This window comes from Zonotrichia leucophrys, chromosome 2 (assembly GCF_028769735.1).
Source record: "Zonotrichia leucophrys gambelii isolate GWCS_2022_RI chromosome 2, RI_Zleu_2.0, whole genome shotgun sequence".
Taxonomy (NCBI): domain Eukaryota; kingdom Metazoa; phylum Chordata; class Aves; order Passeriformes; family Passerellidae; genus Zonotrichia; species Zonotrichia leucophrys.
Window position 1 is genome coordinate 282,740 of NC_088171.1, and position 19,334 is coordinate 302,073.

At 66.3% G+C, this 19,334-nt stretch overlaps 2 protein-coding genes across 4 annotated transcripts in view; one reads left to right on the forward strand and one right to left on the reverse strand.

Moving 5' to 3' along the window:
* On the forward strand, window positions 1-12,590 carry FASTK (Fas activated serine/threonine kinase). The gene is made up of 10 exons (XM_064703691.1): window positions 1-105; window positions 407-1,010; window positions 4,001-4,471; window positions 5,075-5,223; window positions 5,424-5,640; window positions 6,441-6,600; window positions 7,520-7,611; window positions 7,852-8,473; window positions 9,993-10,107; window positions 11,969-12,590. Exons 2-10 carry the CDS (start codon window positions 452-454, stop codon window positions 12,053-12,055), a joined length of 2,472 nt encoding a protein of 823 aa, XP_064559761.1. The 5' UTR covers window positions 1-105; window positions 407-451; the 3' UTR covers window positions 12,056-12,590.
* Window positions 12,591-19,334, reverse strand: part of SLC4A2 (solute carrier family 4 member 2) — a 17,175-nt gene continuing 10,431 nt past the window's right edge. For all 3 annotated transcript variants that reach the window (XM_064703688.1, XM_064703687.1, XM_064703689.1), the window contains 17 exons: window positions 18,845-18,981; window positions 18,578-18,758; window positions 18,353-18,488; window positions 18,033-18,216; window positions 17,846-17,960; window positions 17,579-17,763; window positions 16,830-17,043; window positions 16,523-16,744; window positions 16,088-16,236; window positions 15,748-15,942; window positions 15,426-15,668; window positions 15,208-15,297; window positions 14,685-14,851; window positions 14,350-14,603; window positions 13,922-14,091; window positions 13,490-13,663; window positions 12,591-13,325 (listed from right to left, as the gene is read on the reverse strand). In XM_064703688.1, coding sequence (XP_064559758.1) covers window positions 13,245-13,325; window positions 13,490-13,663; window positions 13,922-14,091; window positions 14,350-14,603; window positions 14,685-14,851; window positions 15,208-15,297; window positions 15,426-15,668; window positions 15,748-15,942; window positions 16,088-16,236; window positions 16,523-16,744; window positions 16,830-17,043; window positions 17,579-17,763; window positions 17,846-17,960; window positions 18,033-18,216; window positions 18,353-18,488; window positions 18,578-18,758; window positions 18,845-18,981 — 2,897 coding nt within the window. In that variant the 3' untranslated portion in view covers window positions 12,591-13,244. The remainder of the gene's footprint in view (window positions 13,326-13,489; window positions 13,664-13,921; window positions 14,092-14,349; window positions 14,604-14,684; window positions 14,852-15,207; window positions 15,298-15,425; window positions 15,669-15,747; window positions 15,943-16,087; window positions 16,237-16,522; window positions 16,745-16,829; window positions 17,044-17,578; window positions 17,764-17,845; window positions 17,961-18,032; window positions 18,217-18,352; window positions 18,489-18,577; window positions 18,759-18,844; window positions 18,982-19,334) is intronic.

Here is a 19,334-nt window from a genome sequence, read left to right on the forward strand (position 1 = left end):
GGCCGCAGGAAGATGGCGGCGGGGCTGCGCTCCCGGGCCGGGTCCGTGTCCCGGCGGCGCTGAGCGGCGGCGGTGGCGGCGGGAGCGAGCGGCCGCCAGCGCCATGTACGGCCGGGCCGGGTGGGGGGGGCAGGGAGTCCCGCCGGGGGGACCGGAGTGGGCCCAGTGCCGGTGGAGGTCGGGGTATGCCCGGGAGAGGGGCGGGGGACACCGGGCGGGCGGGAGGTCCCGGCACCGCGGGGCCGGGCGGGACGCGGGCCCGGACAGGGCGGCGGGCCCGGTGCCGGGGAGTCGCGGGGGCGGGGATCCCGGTGGGTGGGGGGAGTGCCCGCGGCCGCCCGTGCCCCACGCCGGCCCGGCCGTCCCGCCGGTCACCCCGTCACGGCCCCGCCGCTCTGTCCCGCAGGGTCCTCCAGAGCCGCGGAGCCCCCCGCGCCGCGCCGCCCCCGCCATGCTGTGCCCGCTGCTGTGCCCATGGCTCCGCGCTCTGACCCGGGCGGGCCCGCGGGGCCCGGCTGCCCGTGAGCGCCGCGGTGCCGCGATGTTCCCCGCCTGCTGCTGCGCCGGCAAGGCCAGGCCGCGGCTGCTGCTGCCCCTGGACCCCTACGGCCATGGGCTGCTGCCCGCCGTGCACCCGGACGGCGGCCGGGGCCGGGCCCACGGCAAGAGGAAGAGCTGGAACTTCATCCACGAGAAGATGAGCTACGACACCTTCTTCACCATGAAGCGGCTGATCGAGCGCTCGCGCAGCGTGGGCGAGGTGCTGCGCTGGGTCACGCAGAACCCGGGCAAGGTGTCGGCCAGTCACTACCCCATAGCGCTGCACAAGCTGGGGCAGCTCCTGCAGCAGCAGCCGGGGCCGCCCGCGGGGGCCGGGGACGGGCGCGGGCCCGCGGGGCAGGTGCTGGAGCAGCCCGAGTTCCACGTGCTGTGCCAGGCCATCGTCAGCGGCTGCGCCAAGTTCGACAACTTCAGCATCGTCAACTGCCTGTATGCAGCGGCTGCGCTGGGTGAGCTCCTGGGGTGACATAGGGTGGGGAGCAGGTGCTGCCACGGCGCCAGCCCGGGTCCTGGGCACTGCTGGGTCTGGGGCAGATGGGCTGTGACCCTTGGGGCTCTGGGCAGGGGGCTCAGCGCAGCAGCAATGCTCTGCTCCTCCAGCACTGAGTGTCCCTGGCTGACCAGGAGGTTGGTGCTGGGCAGCTCTGCTTGGCAGTGTGTGTGTCAGCCTCTCCTGGGCCGTGTCTAGCTCCAGCTTGAGTTCCAGGCCCTGAAAACCAGGAACCACCCGAGCACCAATGGGGGACACCATGGGTTTGGCTGCACTCTCGGAGGGCACAGGCCCCATAGCACCGGGTGTTGCTGTGTGTGAGAGAGGGTTTGAGGTATTTGGGTGCCTGTGCAGCTTCCTTGGCATGCTGCTGAGCTGGGGAGGCTGTGTCCCAGGGAAGGCTGCATCCCAGAGGCTCCTCCATTTGTGGGCCAGGGTGACCCTGCAAGTTCTGCTGCAAGGAAGGGGGTGGGATCCACATCCAAAGAGGAGTGGACGGCAGGGCAGGAGGGGGAATCTTCCCCTCTGTCCCATTCAGGTGAGGCCCTACCTGCAGTGCTGCTTCCCGCTCTGAACCCCACCAGCAGGCAGCCATGAAGCGAGCCCAGAGGAGGCCACAGAGATGCTCTGAGAGCTGGAGAGGGACTTGGGACAAGGGCCTGGAGGGGCAGGACAAGGGAGAATGGTTTCCCACAGCCAGAGGACAGGGTTAGATGGGATATTGGGAAGGAATTCTTCCTTGGGAGGGTGGGGAGGCCCGGGAACAAGTTGCTCAGAGAAACTGTTGCTGCCCCATCCCTAGAGGTGTTCGAGGCCAGGTTGGACGGGGCTTGGAGCAGCCTGGTCTAGTGGAAGGTGTCCCTGGTCACGGCAGGAGGTTGTAACTGGATGATCCTTAAGGTCCCTTCCAACGCAAACAATTCCAGGATTCCGCGATCTGGCGGGTGCCTGCCCTCCTTCCCTGGCTCCCCCATCCCGTTCCCGTTCCCCGCAGCCCTGGGCCGGGCCGGTGCTTGAGGCAGTAACCCGAGCCCCTGCCGGGCCGGGGGGGCCGGGCCTGCCCGCGGTGCCGGGCGGCGGCGCCGGCTGTTTGTTGACGCTGAGCGGGGCTGCCTGCCCTCGCCAGGCTCCCCGTGCTGGGCCCCCCACCTTGCTCTGCCCCCTTGTCCCTCATTAACACAAACTCCAGCTCTCCTTTGAGGCCTTTTCACGGAACAAAGCGGCTGCTCAGACCAATTCTGCTCGTTCCCCCAGCTGAGTTCTGATTAACAATAACCCGCAGTGACTGGCCCTGCGCTGCCCTGCGGCCTGAGCCCGCCCAAATCCTGCCGTGATGGGGAACTCCAGGCCCCCCCAGTGCTCTTTGCCTCTGCTGAGGAGATCCCTCCTGACAGCCAAGGCACTGAGCCTGTGCCCAGGCCTGGATAACACGTCCTGAGCTACAGGGAAGTGTTTCCCTGGGAGCCAGGTCTTTAGCACAAGCTAAAGCTGAGCTGGGAAACAGGAGAAGGTCAAAAAAGCCAAAGGATTAGTCTCTGCTGGAACAAACAGGGTTTAGTTTGGTCACATGGGATGGCACAGTTGTTTTCCAACCACAACTTTTTTTTATGAACTTTTTGATGTGAGTTTTTTGAGTGCCCGGAGCCCCTGGAAGTGCTCCAGTGTTCCAGGTTGGAGCAACCTGGTGTAGTGGAAGTGTCCCTGCCCATGGCAGAGGTGTGGAACTGAGTGGGATTTGAGGTTCCTTCCAAACCAAAACAGCCTGAGATTTTGGGATTCTATGAATTCCTTGTCTTTGAGATGTCTGAGACTTAGGAAACGAACCTTGCCACTGCAGGTTTGCTGCAGTGCTCCCATTGCAGTGGGAATGACCCACAGCTCCCCGCAGTGTTTTCTGTGGTGCGGATGCTCTGATGTTCTGCCCGTGCTTTGCCTTCCCCTCCCTTCCCCTGCTCGGTTTGGGCACTGACCCAGCACATCCGTCCAGTCATGGCAGTGGCCTCCTGACTGAGCTCTGAGGCCGTTGTGCCATGGGGCTGAGCCGTGCCAGGATCCGAGCTGTGCCCGGATCTGACCCGTACCCAGATCTGAGCCATGCTGGGATCTGAGCTGTGCCCTGATCTGAGCCATGCTGGGGTCTGACCCGTGCCAGTATCTGATCCATGCCATCCTGTGCTGGGATCTGACCCGTGCCAGGATCTGATCCATGCCATCCCATGCCCGGATCTGACCCGTGCCAGGATCTGATCCATGCCATCCCGTGCCCTGATCTGAGCCGTGCTGGGGTCTGACCCGTGCCAGTATCTGATCCATGCCATCCTGTGCTGGGATCTGATCCATGCCAGGATCTGATCCATGCCATCCCATGCCCTGATCTGAGCCGTGCTGGGATCTGATCCATGCCATCCCGTGCCCTGATCTGAGCCGTGCTGGGATCTGACCCGTGCCAGGATCTGATCCATGCCATCCCGTGCCCGGATCTGAGCCGTGCTGGGATCTGACCCGTGCCAGTATCTGATCCATGCCATCCTGTGCTGGGATCTGATCCATGCCCGGAACTGAGCCGTGCCGGGATCTGAGCCGTGCTAGGATCTGATCCATGCCATCCCGTGCCCGGATCTGAGCCGTGCCGGGATCTGACCCGTGCCAGTATCTGATCCATGCCATCCTGTGCTGGGATCTGATCCATGCCCGGATCTGAGCCGTGCTGGGATCTGACCCGTGCTAGGATCTGATCCATGCCATCCCGTGCCCGGATCTGAGCCGTGCTGGGATCTGACCCGTGCCAGGATCTGATCCATGCCATCCCATGCCCGGATCTGAGCCGTGCCGGGATCTGATCCATGCCATCCCATGCCCGGATCTGAGCCGTGCTGGGATCTGACCCGTGCCAGGATCTGATCCATGCCATCCCGTGCCCGGATCTGAGCCGTGCCCGTCCCCCCGCAGGGCTGCCCGGGGAGTCGCCGCTGGTGCGGGTGCTGGAGGACGAGTCCCGCAGCCGCCTGGGCCGCTTCAACCAGAAGGACGTGTCGATGGTGTTCAGCAGCGTGATGCGGCTGCACCCCTCCAGCCCGCACCCGCTGGTGGAGTCGTGCCTCAGCAGCCTGGAGCGGCACCTGGAGAAGGAGCGGCACCCCCAGACCCTGTTCCTGCTGCTCTCCTACTACCGGCTGCGGGCGCAGGCGCTGCAGGGCCACGCGGCCTCCGACCAGCAGCTCATCAACAACCGCAAGATCCTGCGCCTGGTGCGGCACACGCTGGGCCAGGTGAGCGCCATGAGGGAGCACGAGCTGGCGCTGCTGGACGAGATGCTGGCCCTGTGTGCCCAGGAGGCCAACAACAAGGCCCTGGAGGCCATCTTCAGCTCCCAGCTCTTCTACGAGAACCGGCAGGAGCGCTTCATTCGCAGCATGGCAGGTGAGGGGTGCCCGGGGGGGTCCAGCGTTGCCCCCTCATTGGGGGTGCAGGGCTCTGGTCAGCCAGGGGACATGGGGGCCTCTGGCAGGGTGGGGGGCAGCCTCCAGCCTGGCCCTAGACATGTTTGGGTGGTGCAGCCTCAGCTGGGGCCCTGCTGAGCCCCAGAAGTGGAGCAGAAGGAGCCCTGTGTCATGGCCACCCTTGTGACTGACTGCCCAGCCCTTTGACAGGCTGGGAGCCCCCCATTCCTCTAGGGCCTGGGAGGGACTGGGAACCCCTCTTTCCTTCAGGGGCTGTTTTCCCACAGTGCCTCCGAGCTGGGCACAGCAGAGTTTTGGTGGGGTTTTGCAGAAGGCCCCACTTGTGCGCATTCCAGCTGTGCTCCATCTGTGCCTTCTGGCTGTGTATGACAGCAATCTGTCTCAGCCTCTCACCTGACGCATACCTGAGGGTTTTAGGAGCTGCCTGGTTTTTGAGGTTTCTAGGACTGGCCCTCCTGTCCGGTCCTGTGCTCCCAGCTGCCCAGGCTGTGGTGGCTGCAGAGGACCTGGGCTGGGGACAGAGCTGGCCCTGTGACGGCCTCCCCGCTGTGTTGGCTCGCAGAGTGGCTGCCCCGGAAGGCAGAGAACCTGACCCCCTACACCATGGCCCTCATCGCCAAGTACGTGGCACGGCACCGGCTGCGTGAGCCGCGCCTGCTCGACACCATCGCCAACTTCCTGCTGAAGCGCGGCGAGCAGCTCGACAGCAAGGTGAGCGCTCCCCTCCGTCTGTGGGCACGCCTGGGCACAGGAGCCACGGCCCTTCTCCATGGTGAAGGGGCATTCCAGGGACCCAGGGGCCTTGCCCCAGTCCTGGCGGGTTCTGAGCATCCGTCTTTTCATGGCACCGGGCAGGTGGCCCCGACCTGTCCCTTGTCCCAGCCCAGCCCCATATGCCTCTCTTGCTACAGGTGATCCAGAAGTTGGTGTTTCCCTTCAGTCGGATGAACTACCGCCCCTCCAACCACGGCGAGCTCTTCCCCAAGCTGGAGGCCATCCTGGAGCAGAAGGCCGGCAGCTCCCCCCTGGCCACCGTCAACATCCTCATGTCCATGTTCCAGCTCAGCCACTTCCCGCAGACCGTCCTGCACCAGGTCTTCTCCCCAGGCTTCATCACCAATGTCATGAGTACGTGGGGCCGTTGCTGGGGTGCTCCCAGCTGGGGTGGGGGCAGTCCCCAGTGGTACGGCTGGGCAGGGGGTGCCCGTGGCGTGGGCTCCATGTGGGTGCTCCCGGCTGGCAGAGCCCCAGCTGGGGTAGGGGTGCTCCCTGGTAACACGGCTGGGCAGGGGGTGCCCATGGTGCCTGTGGCGTGGTCTCCATGCACACCCTGCCCAACAGGCAGCCCCTACGCTCCTGGGGCACGGCTGGGTGGGGGTTCTCATGGCGTGGGCTCCATGCACGCTGCCCCACAGGCAGCCTGTAGGCTGCTGGGGCAGGGCTGGGCAGGGGGTGCCCATGGTGCCCGTGATGCCCATGGTCTCCATGCACACCCCGCCCCGCAGGCAGCCCGTATGCTGCTGGGGCAGGGCAGGGCTGGGCAGGGGGTGCCCTTGGTGCCTGTGGTCTCCATGCACGCTGCCCCGCAGGCAGCCCCTATGCTGCTGGGGCAGGGCTGGGCAGGGGGTGCCCATGGTGCCCCTGATGCCCATGGTCTCCATGCACACCCCGTCCCACAGGCAGCCCGTACGCTGCTGGGGCAGGGCTGGGCAGGGGGTGCCCTTGGTGCCCGTGGTCTCCATGCACGCTGCCCCGCAGGCAGCCTGCACTCTGCTGGGGCAGGGCTGGGCAGGGGGTGCCCTTGGTGCCCGTGGTCTCCATGCACACCCCGCCTCGCAGGCAGCCCGTACGCTGCTGGGGCAGGGCTGGGCTGGGCAGGGCAGGGGGTGCCCGTGGTGCCCATGGTCTCCGTGCCCACCTCCCCGCAGGCAGCCCGTACGCGCTGATCGTGCGCCGGTACCTGTCGCTGCTGGACGCGGCCGTGGAGCTGGAGTTCCGCGAGTACAGCGGCCCCCGGCTGGACCCGCGCTACCGCGTGCTCATGTTCGAGCACGCCCTGACCGCCGACGAGGCCAACAGAAAGTACAGGTGAGGGGCCAGGGGAGCACCCCTGCATGGGGGACAGGGGTCTGTCACCTGCTCTGGCAGCATCCCGCAGGGTGCCGGGATGGAGGCCCCTACGGCAGCTCCAAAGCCTGTGGGGTAAAATCACAGCATTATTTAGAATTGCAGAATTGTTTGGGTTGGGAAAGCCTCGGAGACCTCAGTGGAGAAGAGCTGCTATTCATACAGGGAGAGCTGGTTTGGAAGGGCCTCCGAGCTCAGCCAGAGATACCAACAGCGGGGGGCAGAGGCTGGGTGCAGAGGCTCCCTTCCCAAGGCTTTCTCAGTCAGTGCCCTCTCTGTGCCACGCCAGCCTCACCACACCCCACGCATTTCGGGGGTACCACCTGCTGGAAGCAGGATGTACAGGAGGTCAGGAGACTGGCATACAGGTGAAGGCTTTCAGGTTGACAATGAGGAGAGCAAAAAATCACATGATGGAAATGCATCCTGCACATCCAATTTCCCCAGCAGGACCTGGGTGGAGGAGGAGGAAGGGTGTTTGCATGAAGGGGCTGCACATCTGGATGATGTCATAACAATGCTGGGTCACCTAGGCCCTGAGCCCACCTGTCCCCCGGCACTGCTAAGGCCACCACTGACCTGTCCCCAAGTGCCACATTCACATGGCTCAGAGATGGGGACTCCCCCCTGCCCTGGGTAGTGGTGCCAGGGCTGGGCAGCCCTTTTGGGGGCTTTTGGTGCCCCAATACTGTGGGGAGCTTTCCTGCAAAAGGAACTGGAGCCCGTCCCCTCTTGACTCCCAACAGCTGAGCCCAAAACTCCAGGCCTGGGTGTCCCACTCCTGGGGGTTCCCATCTCCACATCGATGTACTCAGCACCAACAGATCTGGGGACACATGCCAGCCCCTGGCGTGCCCCCCTGACTGTCCCCTCCTTGCAGCTACAAGGGGCTGGTGGCCGAGGCCCTGCGGCAGCTGGTGGGGGAGGAATGCTACCGGCAGGACGAGGTGCTGCCCCCTGGGTACTGCACAGGTAACCCCCGGGCTGTGGGCTGCCAGTGGCATCGGGGGGCTGGGGGTGGGAGCTCATGTGGGGCAGAATGAGCTCTGGCTCCTTGTCACTGCCTGTCCTGTGACACTGCCTTTGGGACAAAGTTCCTGCTGCAGAAGGGGGGTTCCTGTGTCTCTGTTGGCTGGCTCGGAGTCCCAGCTGGGGCACAGAGGTCCCGAGCCGTGTCCCATCAGTAGCTGATCGCTGTTCTCTCTCCCGCAGACTTCCTGCTGTGGATCAACCGCTCAGGCACGGTGCTGCCTCTCTCCCGCGTTCCAGCAGCTTCCAGGGCGCCCCCAGCCACGTCCCCCGTCACCATGTCCCTGCGCTCCAGCGTGCTCGCCCTCACCTCAGATTTGCAGGACTTTGCCCCGTTTGCTGCAGAGGCGCCCAGCAGCCCCCCGGGCCCCCGGGAGGGCGGCCGGGCCGGGCGGTTCCTGCCGGCGCTGTGCCCGGCCCCGGGGGGGCCCTGCTTCCAGCCCCCCTCGGACTATTACTGCGGGCTGAGCAAGGAGCCCTCCCTGGCCAGCCCGGGCAGCTCCACGCTCAGCAGCCCCTCCGAGTGCCTCTCGGCGCCGCCACCCGGCACCCCCGACTGCTCCCCGCGCGCCTCCGCCGCCTCCCTCTTCCAGTTCCCCATCGGCAAAATCCTGGAGGAGGAGGAGGAGGCGGCCGGCTGCCCCGGCCAGGAGCGCGGCTGCTTCCAGGGGGAGCAGGCCCAGGAGCAGCCCGAGGAGCGCAGCCCCCCAGCCAGCGAGGACGCCGGGCCCCCGCCCTCGCCGTGCCGGCCCAGCCCCAAGCGGGGCCCCCAAGAAGGGCCGCAGGGAGCCGAGGAGATCCAGAGGTACGGGCAGGGCCACACCCCGGGCGTGTCCCTGGTCCCCTTCTGCAGCACAGCCACCCTGGCACTGCCCTGGCCCTGCTCCCTTCCACAGCCACCCTGGCACTGCCCTGGCCCTGGTCCCCTTGAGCAGCACAGCCACCCTGGCACTGCCCTGGCCCTGCTCCTTCCAGCAGCACAGCCACCCTGGCACTGCCCTGGCCCTGGTCCTTCCAGCAGCACAGCCCCCCTGGCACTGCCCTGGCTCTGATCCCCTCGAGCAGCACAGCCACCCTGGCACTGCCCTGGCCCTGCTCCTTCCACAGCACAGCCACCCTGGCACTGCCCTGTCTCTGCTCACTTCCCACAGCACAGCCACCCTGGCACTGCCCTGGCCCTGGTCCCCTCCTGCAGCACAGCCACCCTGGCACTGCCCTGGCCCTGCTCCTTCCAGCAGCACAGCCACCCTGGCACTGCCCTGGCCCTGGTCCCCTCCTGCAGCACAGCCACCCTGGCACTGCCCTGGCCCTGGTCCCCTCCAGCAGCACAGCCACCCTGGCACTGCCCTGGCCCTGGTCCCCTCCAGCAGCACAGCCACCTTGGCACTGCGCTGGCTCTGCTCACTTCCCACAGCACAGCCACCCTGGCACTGCCCTGGCCGGTCCCCTTGAGCAGCACAGCCACCCTGGCACTGCCCTGGCCCTGCTCCTTCAGCAGCACAGCCACCCTGGCACTGCCCTGGCCCTGGTCCTTCCAGCAGCACAGCCACCTTGGCACTGCCCTGGCCCTGCTCCTTCCAGCAGCACAGCCACCTTGGCACTGCCCTGGCTCTGGTCCCCTCCTGCAGCACAGCCACCTTGGCACTGCCCTGGCCCTGCTCCTTCCAGCAGCACAGCCACCCTGGCACTGCCCTGGCCCTGGTCCCCTTGAGCAGCACAGCCACCCTGGCACTGCCCTGGCCCTGGTCCTTCCAGCAGCACAGCCACCCTGGCACTGCCCTGGCCCTGCTCCTTCCAGCAGCACAGCCACCCTGGCACTGCCCTGGCTCTGCTCACTTCCCACAGCACAGCCACCTTGGCACTGCCCTGGCCCTGCTCCTTCCTGCAGCACAGCCCCCCTGGCACTGCCCTGGCTCTGCTCACTTCCCACAGCACAGCCCCCCTGGCACTGCCCTGGCTCTGCTCACTTCCCACAGCACAGCCACCTTGGCACTGCCCTGGCCCTGCTCCTTCCAGCAGCACAGCCACCTTGGCACTGCCCTGGCTCTGGTCCCCTCCTGCAGCACAGCCACCCTGGCACTGCCCTGGCTCCTGCTCAATGAGACCCTAACCCTGGTCCCTTCCTGCCTGGTGCCACGGGCATGCACAGACCCAGTCCCCACTGCACTGGGTGCTGCATACAGCTGTCCCTGCCACCAGCAGGGTCCGGGCTCAGCTGGGTGCTGCTCTTCAGCTGCCACGGTGCTGGGGAGCAGGGTCCGTGGGTGGGGTGGCACTGTGGCATGGGGTGACGCTGCCCTCCCTCCGTGCTGTCCCCTGTGCAGGGTGGTGCTGTCGGTCAATGACAAGTGGCACTACTGCCAGAACTCCGACATCCTGGTGGGCTCCCGGGCCATGCGGGACCGGCACCTGCGGCTGCTGGGATACTGTCTGGTGCAGGTAAGGGGGGCTGTACCCACCTCCTCGGGGCCAGGGCACACGGTGGGTGATGGGCTCGGCGCTGGCATCCCCCTGCAAGGATGGGCCTGGCATCCCCAGTGTAAACACTCCTGTCCCTGTGAGAGGAAGCAGGGATGACTCATCCTCATGTCTCCTCTCCCTCCCCCACCCCATGCAGGACTTTTTCCATGCAGCTGGTGGGTGACACTAGCCCTGATGGAAAGCAGACAAGGGACAGTTTGTCCTGTGAGCTAAGACCTGACCTGAGTGAGGGGAAGGGGAGGGTTTTCAGCCCAGGCTGGCAGACACAGCCACAGGGGCAGCTTTGAGTGTGGGGCCTTGGGGTGGAATCAGGTGGGGGGGACACACACGGGCCCATGTGTGGTGACCTGTGATCCCATGTGCCGAGGGGGCAGGAGGGAGGTTGGGTCACCACCTGTGCCAGAGCCCTGCCTGCCCTGTTCCAGCCCCAGGTGTTCCCTGCCGAGTGCTGGGGCTGGGAGAGCCCTCAGGTGTGCAGCTCCTTTGGCAAACTCCAGGTGTTGGTTTAGGATGTGCAGCTCCCACGTGCTTCTCTGTGGGTGGTTTTAGCCTGAGGATGTCTTTCTGAGGAGAACGGCACTGGAAAGGAGCCCTCTGTCCTGTTCACTCTTGCACTGCAGAGAGGACCAGGATTGCAGCAGTGCCTCCACCGTGCCATCCCACAGCCATTCCCAAAGTTTTACTCCCTGCTGCTGCCAGGCTGTGCCAGCTGCAGCTCCCTCCTCATCCTAGAGCCCAGCAGCCCAGAGCCCCGTGTTTGTGCAGAGCTCCAGAGTCCTGTGACTGCTGAGGAATCACCTGGGAGCTGCCCAGCAGTGTAGCTGGGCTGGGAGCAGGGCCAGCTCTCCCTTGAGCTGGTGTTAGGGCTGGGCTGGGCTGGCCAGGGCTGTCAGTGTCCCTCCTGCAGAAGGCACAGCAGGGACCCAGCTGAAGGGACCTTAAAGGCCATCCAGTGCCAGCCCCTGCCACGGGCAGGAACACCTTCAGCTGTCCCCGGCTGCTCCAAACCCCAGTGTCCAACCTGGCCTGGGGCAGCCACAGCTGCTCTGGGCACCCTGTGCCAGGGCCTCCCCAACTCCCAGCCAGGAATTCCTTCCCAGTATCCCCTCTGGCAGTGGGAAGCCATTCCCCATTGTTTTGTCTCTCCAGGCTGTTGACCTAAGTCCCTCTGCAGCTCTCTTGGAGCCCCTTTAGGCACTGGAAGGGGCTCTAAAGGGTCTCCCCAGAGCCTTCTTTTTCCAGGTGAAAACCTGTGGGTTGAGGGCCTCCAGCCCTCGGAACCTTTATTCCTCCCCTGTGCCGCCAGTGGCTGGAGCGTGGGTCCCAATGACCCTCAGTCCTGCTCTGTGAGTGCTGCTGGTGCCCTCAGAGCTGTTGGACCCGCAGGGTTTCAGGGTTTGCAGCCCCCCAGTGCCCTCAGGGCTGTTGGACCCGCAGGGTTTCAGGGTTTGCAGCCCCCCAGTGCCCTCAGGGCTGTTAGACCCGCTGCAGCCCCCCAGTCCCCTGTCACCTTCCATGGAGGGTGCTGGCAGGGGCTTGAGGGTGGCGTGAGGCTTGAGTTCCTCCCTCTGTGTGCCTGCAGCACCTGTCCAGGGCTGAGCTCAGGCTGGACGAGCCAGCAGCTGGGCATTGTCTGCACTTGCCCTGCTGTTGTCCATACATCTGTCTGTGCCCTCCTCCTCCAGGGAGGGATATGAGTCCTGGTTCTTCCTCCCACCACCACAGAAGGCTGAGTGGGGCTGGGGGCTGGACGTACTGGGGATACAGGTGGGGCCAGACATGCTGTCACCGCTCTGACATGGTCCCTGTCCCCTCACAGCTGCCCTACACGGAGCTGGAGAAGGTGAGTGGCATCGAGGAGGCCAAGCACTACCTGCGGCAGAAGCTGAGGGAGCTGCGCTTCTGAGGGACGGATCCGGGGGGTGTGGGGGGCCAGGTGGGTGCTGCCAGCCCCTTCCCCTGTGCCGGGGGATACGGAGCTGCCCCCCATCCCGGGGGGTCGGGGGATATGGAGATGCTCCCCATCTTGGGGAGCCAGGCTGTGGGGCCAGGCCGTGGGCACTGCTCCTGCTGTGGGGCTGGGGGAGTGTGAGATTATTTATTGCCGTTATGGGGGGCCGGGGTGTGACTTGGGGGGTGCCGGGGGTGGGGGGAGTTACTGGGGAAGGTCCCTCATGGCCCCCCTGCCCTGGCTCTGCCACCTCAGCCTGGTCTGTTGCTGCTGCTGGGCCTGGCCTGGGCACCAGCGCTGTCCCTGTGTCCCCAGCACGGCTGCTGGGCCATGGCACTGGGCCTGGCCCCTCCAGGATCCCAGGGGCTGTGGTGGAGAATCTGTGCAGGGCCGGGAGCGGGTGTGCACATGGGGCTGTTCCCAGGGCCTGGGCCTGGAGGAGGGGGGTGTTAGGGAAAGGGGAACTTTCCAATAAAACTGGTGAAAAGTGTGCAAAGTCCGGTCTCTTTATTAGTTGAAGGCAGCGGGGGGGCCCCAGCCCCCAGCCCGGTAGCCCCCCAGGGACTGCTCGGAGCAGGCTCCCCTGGCAGGGGGCTCTCCCAGCACCTCTGCCCTGGGCCCCATGATCGGAATAAAGCTGTTTATTGCCTTTGAATTGCCTGATCCATAAACCCCGGCGGCTTCAGCTGACGCCTGAGGGTGGGGCGGGAGCCGAGGGACCACGGGGTCCTGTCCCAGACAGCCCTGTCCCGTGAGGGGCTCTGTCCTGGGAGGGCCCTGTCCCGGGGGGTTCCGTCCCGGGGGGCCCTGTCCCGGACAGCCCTGCCCCAGGAGGGCCTGTCCCTGGAGCACCCTGTCCCGGGGGTCCTGTCCCAGACAGCCCTGTTCCGTGAGGGGCTCTGTCCCGGGGGGCCCTGCCCCAGGAGGGCTTGTCCCGTGAGGGGCCCTGACCCGGAAGGGCCCTGTCCCGGACAGCCCTGTCCCGGGGCACGGGCAGCAGGTGTCTGAGGGGCTGAGCCTGGGGCCGGCGTCTCTTTGGCAGTGCCCTCCGAGGGCCTGGGGGCGCAGGGCCCCGTCCCCGCGAGCACGGCCGCTGCCCCGGCCCCGCGCGGGCTCCACCGCCAGCCGTGAGCCGCCGGCGCCCTCACACCGGCATCGGCATCTCGTTGTACTCGTCCACACCTTCCCGCTCGTCCAGGATGGGCTCGGCCTCGGCTGCATCCAGCTGCGGGACACGGCGGCTGAGGGGCGGCCAGGGCCCCATGGGAGACCCCGGAGCCCCCCGGCCTCGGGAGACCACTGCCCACCGGCCCCGGGAGCCCCCCGGTCCCCGGAGCCACCACCCCCCGGCCCCACCGCTCCCAGGAGACAAGCGACACCACCACTTACACACTTCATTTCCCGGTCGGTGAAGATGCGGCTGAGCAGGCACATGCGGAGCGGCACCGTGAGGATGAGGATGAAGGGGAAGGCGAGGGAGGCCACAGTGGACATGACGGCCCAGAGCACGGCCAGGCAGGCCAGCTGCAGCCCGGTGAACAGGTGCATGCGCAGCGTGCGCACCTGGGCACAGAGGGCTGTCAGGGCTGGGGCACTGTGTCTGTATCGCCCTCCCACTGCGGGCACAGCCTGGCCCGGGGCACCCACACCCCCAGACAGGGCCCCCGAGTCCCCACTCTGTCACCCTGTGTCCCCTAAACCAGGCTCTGCCACAGCCTGTCCTGCAGACACCGCAGTGCTCCCACACAAGGGTACCCCAGCCTGGCCGCTGTCCCAGACAAGGGTCCTGCCCCAAGGATCCTCCCCAGGCCCCCTCCCCACCTTTTTGACATAGGTGACATCAGGGTGGTGCTTCGGGGGCATCAGCAGCAGCTGCAGGCGCTCGTAGAACTGGATGCCATTGAGGGAGGTGACGCCCATGTAGAGGAAGATGCCGAAGAGCACGGCCAGTGGTATCTGCCGCAGCAGGTCCCCGATGACGATGGACAGCCCTGGGCCAGAGCAGCGTCAGCCTGGGGAGGGGGCTCACCACAGCCCTCCAGCCCCACCTGCCCCTGCCCGCTTAACCCCCTCACGCAGGGAGGGTCCCACATCCCTGTGCCCACTGGGGACAGGATGGCCACACCAATTTGGCCGGGGCTTAGAGTGCCCCACCTCCGTTCCCCACGCTGCCCCCTCCCCACCGCAGCCCCCCAGCCCCCTCCCCCCATTGCACTGCAGTCCCCTCAGGACCCGAGGGCCGGACCTACCGACCAGCACGGCCACCAGCAGCCCGGTGACCCGCTGCTCCTTCACCTCCTGGATCTTGGGCTTGTCCCCAGGTGCCACGGCCTTGCTCATGACGGTGAGGGCGTTGGCGTGGGTGACGGAGCGCACGGTGGCTGCGGCGAGCCAGGGCAGCCCGAAGAGCGCGAAGAAGCCGCCCATGGCCACGATGAGCAGGAGGTCAAGGTGGAACCCGGAGCCCTTCTGCAGCATCCGCTCCTTCTTGCTGATGATCAGCCTGGAACCAGGGCAGACAGTTGGCACAGCACGGGCTCCCCCTGCCCCGCCAATGCCCCCTGCCCGCCCCCAGTGCACTCACGTGGTGATCTGGGTCTCCATGAAGATGAGGATGAAGACAAGGATGGCGGGGAGGCCGCTGGCCACCATCATCCACACGGGGAAGGCACTGTGCACACCCAGCGGGTTGATCACCCAACCCCGCTTGTCTGGGGCTGTCACCGAGAACCCACTGGGCACACTCAGCTTCTGCAGGGGGAGTGGGACACAAATGCTCAGAGGGCACTGGCTGTGCCCCATAGAGTGAGGGGGCCATGGAGGCACCGGGACCCCCAGAAGCCATAGTGAGAGAGACAGAGAAGGTCAGATGCTGGCACCAAGCAGGTGCAGCCCTGCTAGGAGCAGATGGAGCTGCTGACCCGCAGCCAGGACAGTGGGAGGGGCACAGGCTCTCTAGGCACGGGCCCCAGAAGCCATAGTGAGAGAGACAGAGAAGGTCAGATGCTGCACCGAGCGGGTGCAGCTGTGGGACAGAGGAGCTGCGCAGCGACTGGAGGCAGGGCGGTTAGGCGTGCTGTCCAGGCAGTGGAGGGGTGGCTGCTCACCTGTGTGTAGGTGTCCTGGATGCTGTAGTCCACCAGCACCATCACCAGGATGGCAATGGGCACCCCAAAGTCCCCGATGAGCCTCCGGATCTGGGGGAACACCAGTGCCAGCCTGGCCACAGCCCTCCTGGTTCACCCCACGGCCCCCAGGCTCAGCCCAGTCCCCCTGGGCTCAGCCCAGCCCCACGGCCCCCAGCCCCACGGCCGTCCCCACGCACCCGTCCGGGGAAGAAGCGGCTGTTCTTGAACTTGCGCAGGAAGAAGGCGATGAAGAAGGTGCCAGCCATGAGCACGAGTGAGAGCAGCGCCGTGTTGGGCTGCCCCGTGACCTTGGTGGCACCGCGGGCAGCCGGGCTGTTGGCCAGGGCTGTGGTGTTGGCCATGGCCACAGTGCCATTGCCCCAGGCCTCGGCCGAGCTGTTGATGCTCAGGCAGCCATGCAGAGGGTGCTCCTGGAAGATCTGGAGCAGGAGGGTGGGATGTTCAGCCCCATCCTGCCTGGCCCTGCCCCAGCCCCTCCGGCTCACCCCCACAGCTCACCTTGGCCAACTTGGAAAAGGTCTCATAGATGAAGATGAGGGAGATGAGAAAGGCAAAGATCTCCTGGGTGAAGCGGGAGACGAAACGCACCAGGAAGCTGCCCTCAAAGGCCACCATGACCAGCACAATGAGGATGAGCCAAAAGCCGATCCAGACACGCCCCACCAGGTACTCCAGCTCATTGGACGTGCAGAACTGCCCAGCCGTGCAGACAGACAGATGGACAGACAGGTGTCAGGATGGTCACAGGGCTGGACAGAGCCTGGGCAGTGGGGCAGAGCCCTGGCAGGAGGCCTGCGGGGATGTCTCCCCAGCCCCAGGGCAGACCCCAGCAGCTCACCGTGAAGAAGGCTTCCTCAAAGACCAGCAGTGGCCCCGAGAAGCCGATGACCAGCAGGGGCTGAGCACCCAGCAGGCAGAACAGGACGCCCTGCAGCGACGTGGAGATGATCAGCTCCGACACCCCGATCAGGTCCTGCGTCTTCTCCCCTGCGGCAGCACAGGCACAGGCACACCATCAGGATGGGCCCTCGGGCACGGCCCTGCCCCGCAGCACACATGGCGGGCAGCACCAGCACCGCTGCAGCCCCCTGCAGCTGCTCCACACCCGCACTCATGCAGCAGCCCCCCACAGCTGCAGCCCCCCAAACACTCCACACCCGCACTCACGCAGCAGCCCCCCACAGCTGCAGCCCCCCGAACACTCCACACCCACACTCACGCAGCAGCCCCGTGCAGCTGTACCACCCTTGGCAGGCTCCACACCCGCACTCACCCAGCAGCCCCCCGAAGGTGATGGCGGGCGACAGCGCAGCGAAGTAGATGAAGATGACGGCAGCGATGCACTGGGGGTCCAGCGCGTCGCGGAAGTCGCTCAGGTAGTGGGGGTACCTCCGCCGCACGTCCCGGATCAGCCCCCCGAAGGGGCGGCCCGTGCGCCTCAGGGGGTCATCGTCCTCCTCGGCCTCGTCCTCCACCACCTTCAGCTTCAGCAGAGCTGGGGGCGAGCGGATGCACAGACAGACAGTGAGACCCCAACAGCTGGCACACCCCAAACCCCGCCCTGGCCCCAGCCCTGGCACCTTTCTCCTCAGGGGACTTGGGCTCCAGCAGCAGCCTCCGCTCCTGCTCCATCCTCTTCTTCAGCATCTCGCGCTGGAAGTGGGCAACGCTGCGCAGCAGCTCCTCGCCCTGCACCTCGGAGGGCGGCAGCACCACGCTGCAGTCCAGGAACTCGTTGATGGCATTCAGAAGGTCGTGACGGTCGTCGGCCAGGTAGGCAGCCTCATGGAATTGCTGGGGGGGCCACGGCAGGGTCAGTGCCCACACTACAGCCCTGTGGCTCCTGAGAGCCCAGTATTCCGCAGCCCTGACCCCAAGGCCTCAGTATGCCCCTGGTCCTGGCACAGCCCTAAGCCCCAACCCTGGCACAGCCCTGGCCCCCACCCCAGGGTGGCCACAAGACCCCAACACAGCAAGGCTAACTGGCATCCTGGCATTGCCCCACACTCCCTAGCCCTGACAGGACTCCAGGCCCTCATCCTGGCATTTCTCTGAGATCCTAGCATTGGCATAATCTGAGCCCTCCAGCCCATCCCATCTGAGTCCTGACTTGCCTGCCCCATCACGGCCTCAAGCCCCCAGTCCAGTCCTGTCTCAAGAGCATAGTCCCAGCATGACCCTGAAACTCCAGCCAGGCACAAAAACCCTGAGACCCCTGCCCAGCACAGCCTCAAGCTCCTGAACCCCATCCTGGCACAGCCCCAAACCCGTCAGCTGGGCACAGCCCAAGCCCCCCGCCCACAGGACCCCCGTGCCCCGGGGCAGGGACCTTGTCAGACATGAGTGTGGAGATGGAGCGCCCAATCTCGTGATAGTCCATGTGGGTGCTGCTGGGGCCCAGCAGCACGAAGAGGAACCGCACAGGCACAGGCACCTCCAGCACTGCGTCCAGCTCCACGGCCTCCTGCAGCCGCACAAAGGCCATGGTGGGCTGGTCTAGGAACTCCACACAGCCTGGGGGGCACAGGGGGCACAGAGGTCACCAGGGTGCCTGGCATGTGGTGCCCACACCCCTGGCCTGCCCACCCCTCCATACCCACGAGCACCACTGTGGCCTCAGCGTTGTCCGGGATCTTCTCCAGCAGCTTCAGCTCATGCTTTGACTTGGAGCGAGTGATGCCGGCCGGGGGTGTGGGGGTGAGCACCTCCCTCTGTGGGGCAGAGTGGGGGACAGGGTCAGGGCCCTTACAGGGCACAGGCAGGCCAGGGGCCGTGGCACCCACCTCCCGCTCCACGTCGATGCGCGTGTCGTGCTCGCCGGCGTGGCCGGCGATGAGGGGCTCGGTGACGGCCGGCTCGCTGCCCTCGGCCACGTGGTTGGTGCTGTGGTGGTGCACGAGCAGGGAGCCCAGGCTGCCCGCCGAGATGTTCCGCGGGAAGGAGAACTCCTTCTCGTCGCTCGGGTGGCTGCGGGACAGGGCCAGGGCTGTCCGTGGTGCCCGGTGGCACAGCCATTGCCAGGATCCCAGGGACAGCATCAGCCCCACAGCTCAGGGAGCAGGGCCCGGGGCCAAGGGGCTGTGTCCGTGCCCCCCACGCCCACCTGTGCTTGAGCAGCAGCGCCCGCAGCACGTTGGCACGGTCCTCAGCCCGGATCTGGTCCGTGATCACCATCTGCTCCACCACCTGGTGAGCCACCCCCGGCAGCGTCTTTTGGTCCAGGTCCAGGAGCACGGCCCCTGGACAACAGAGGGGGCGCTGGGGCCAGCAGGGACAGGACCCCACCTCACTCACCGTGGGGCCCACAGGGTGGTCCCTGCCTCCCTACCATGGGCCAGGGTCTTGCGGAGCTCCAGGAGGCTGCGGAAGGAGAGGGAGGCCACGTGGGGCTTGCCCCAGCGGTCTGTCTCCTCCTCCACGTCCTCCTCAAACTTGATCCAGCGCGCCGTCTCCTTCCACTGCAGCTCCTGGTTCTTGTCCACCACCAGCTCATTCAGCTCCACGAACACCTGCAGCACAGCAGGGTCAGTGCTGGGACCCCAGGACCCATCCCTGCCCGTGCCCTGCCCAGGACCCCAGACCCCGTGCCCTGCACCTCGTGGGGCTGCCGGTCCTGCTTGCGCTGCCGCGTGCTGGGCTCCTTGTGGTCCTTGCTGACGTGCACCACCTGTGCCTTGGCGCTCTTCCGCACCAGGTGCCGGCGCACGCCTGGCACGTCCTCAAACCGGTGACCTGGGGGGGTCAGCAATGGGGGGTGACCGCTCTGTGGGGCCCTGCACCTCAGACCCCAGCACGGGGGACACTGAGCCCTCAGGTGTGGGGCCCTGCACCTCAGACCCCAGCACAGGGGACACTGAGCCCTCAGGTGTGGGGCCCTGCACCTCAGACCCCAGCACAGGGGACACTGAGCCCTCAGGTGTGGGGCCCTGCACCTCAGACCCCAGCACAGGGGACACTGAGCCCTCAGATGTGGGGCCCTGCACCTCAGACCCCAGCACAGGGGACACTGAGCCCTGGCACAGGTGCCCATGGAGCTGTGGGATGTGTCCTGCCAGGGACAGCTCAGGGCAGAGCCATCATCCCAC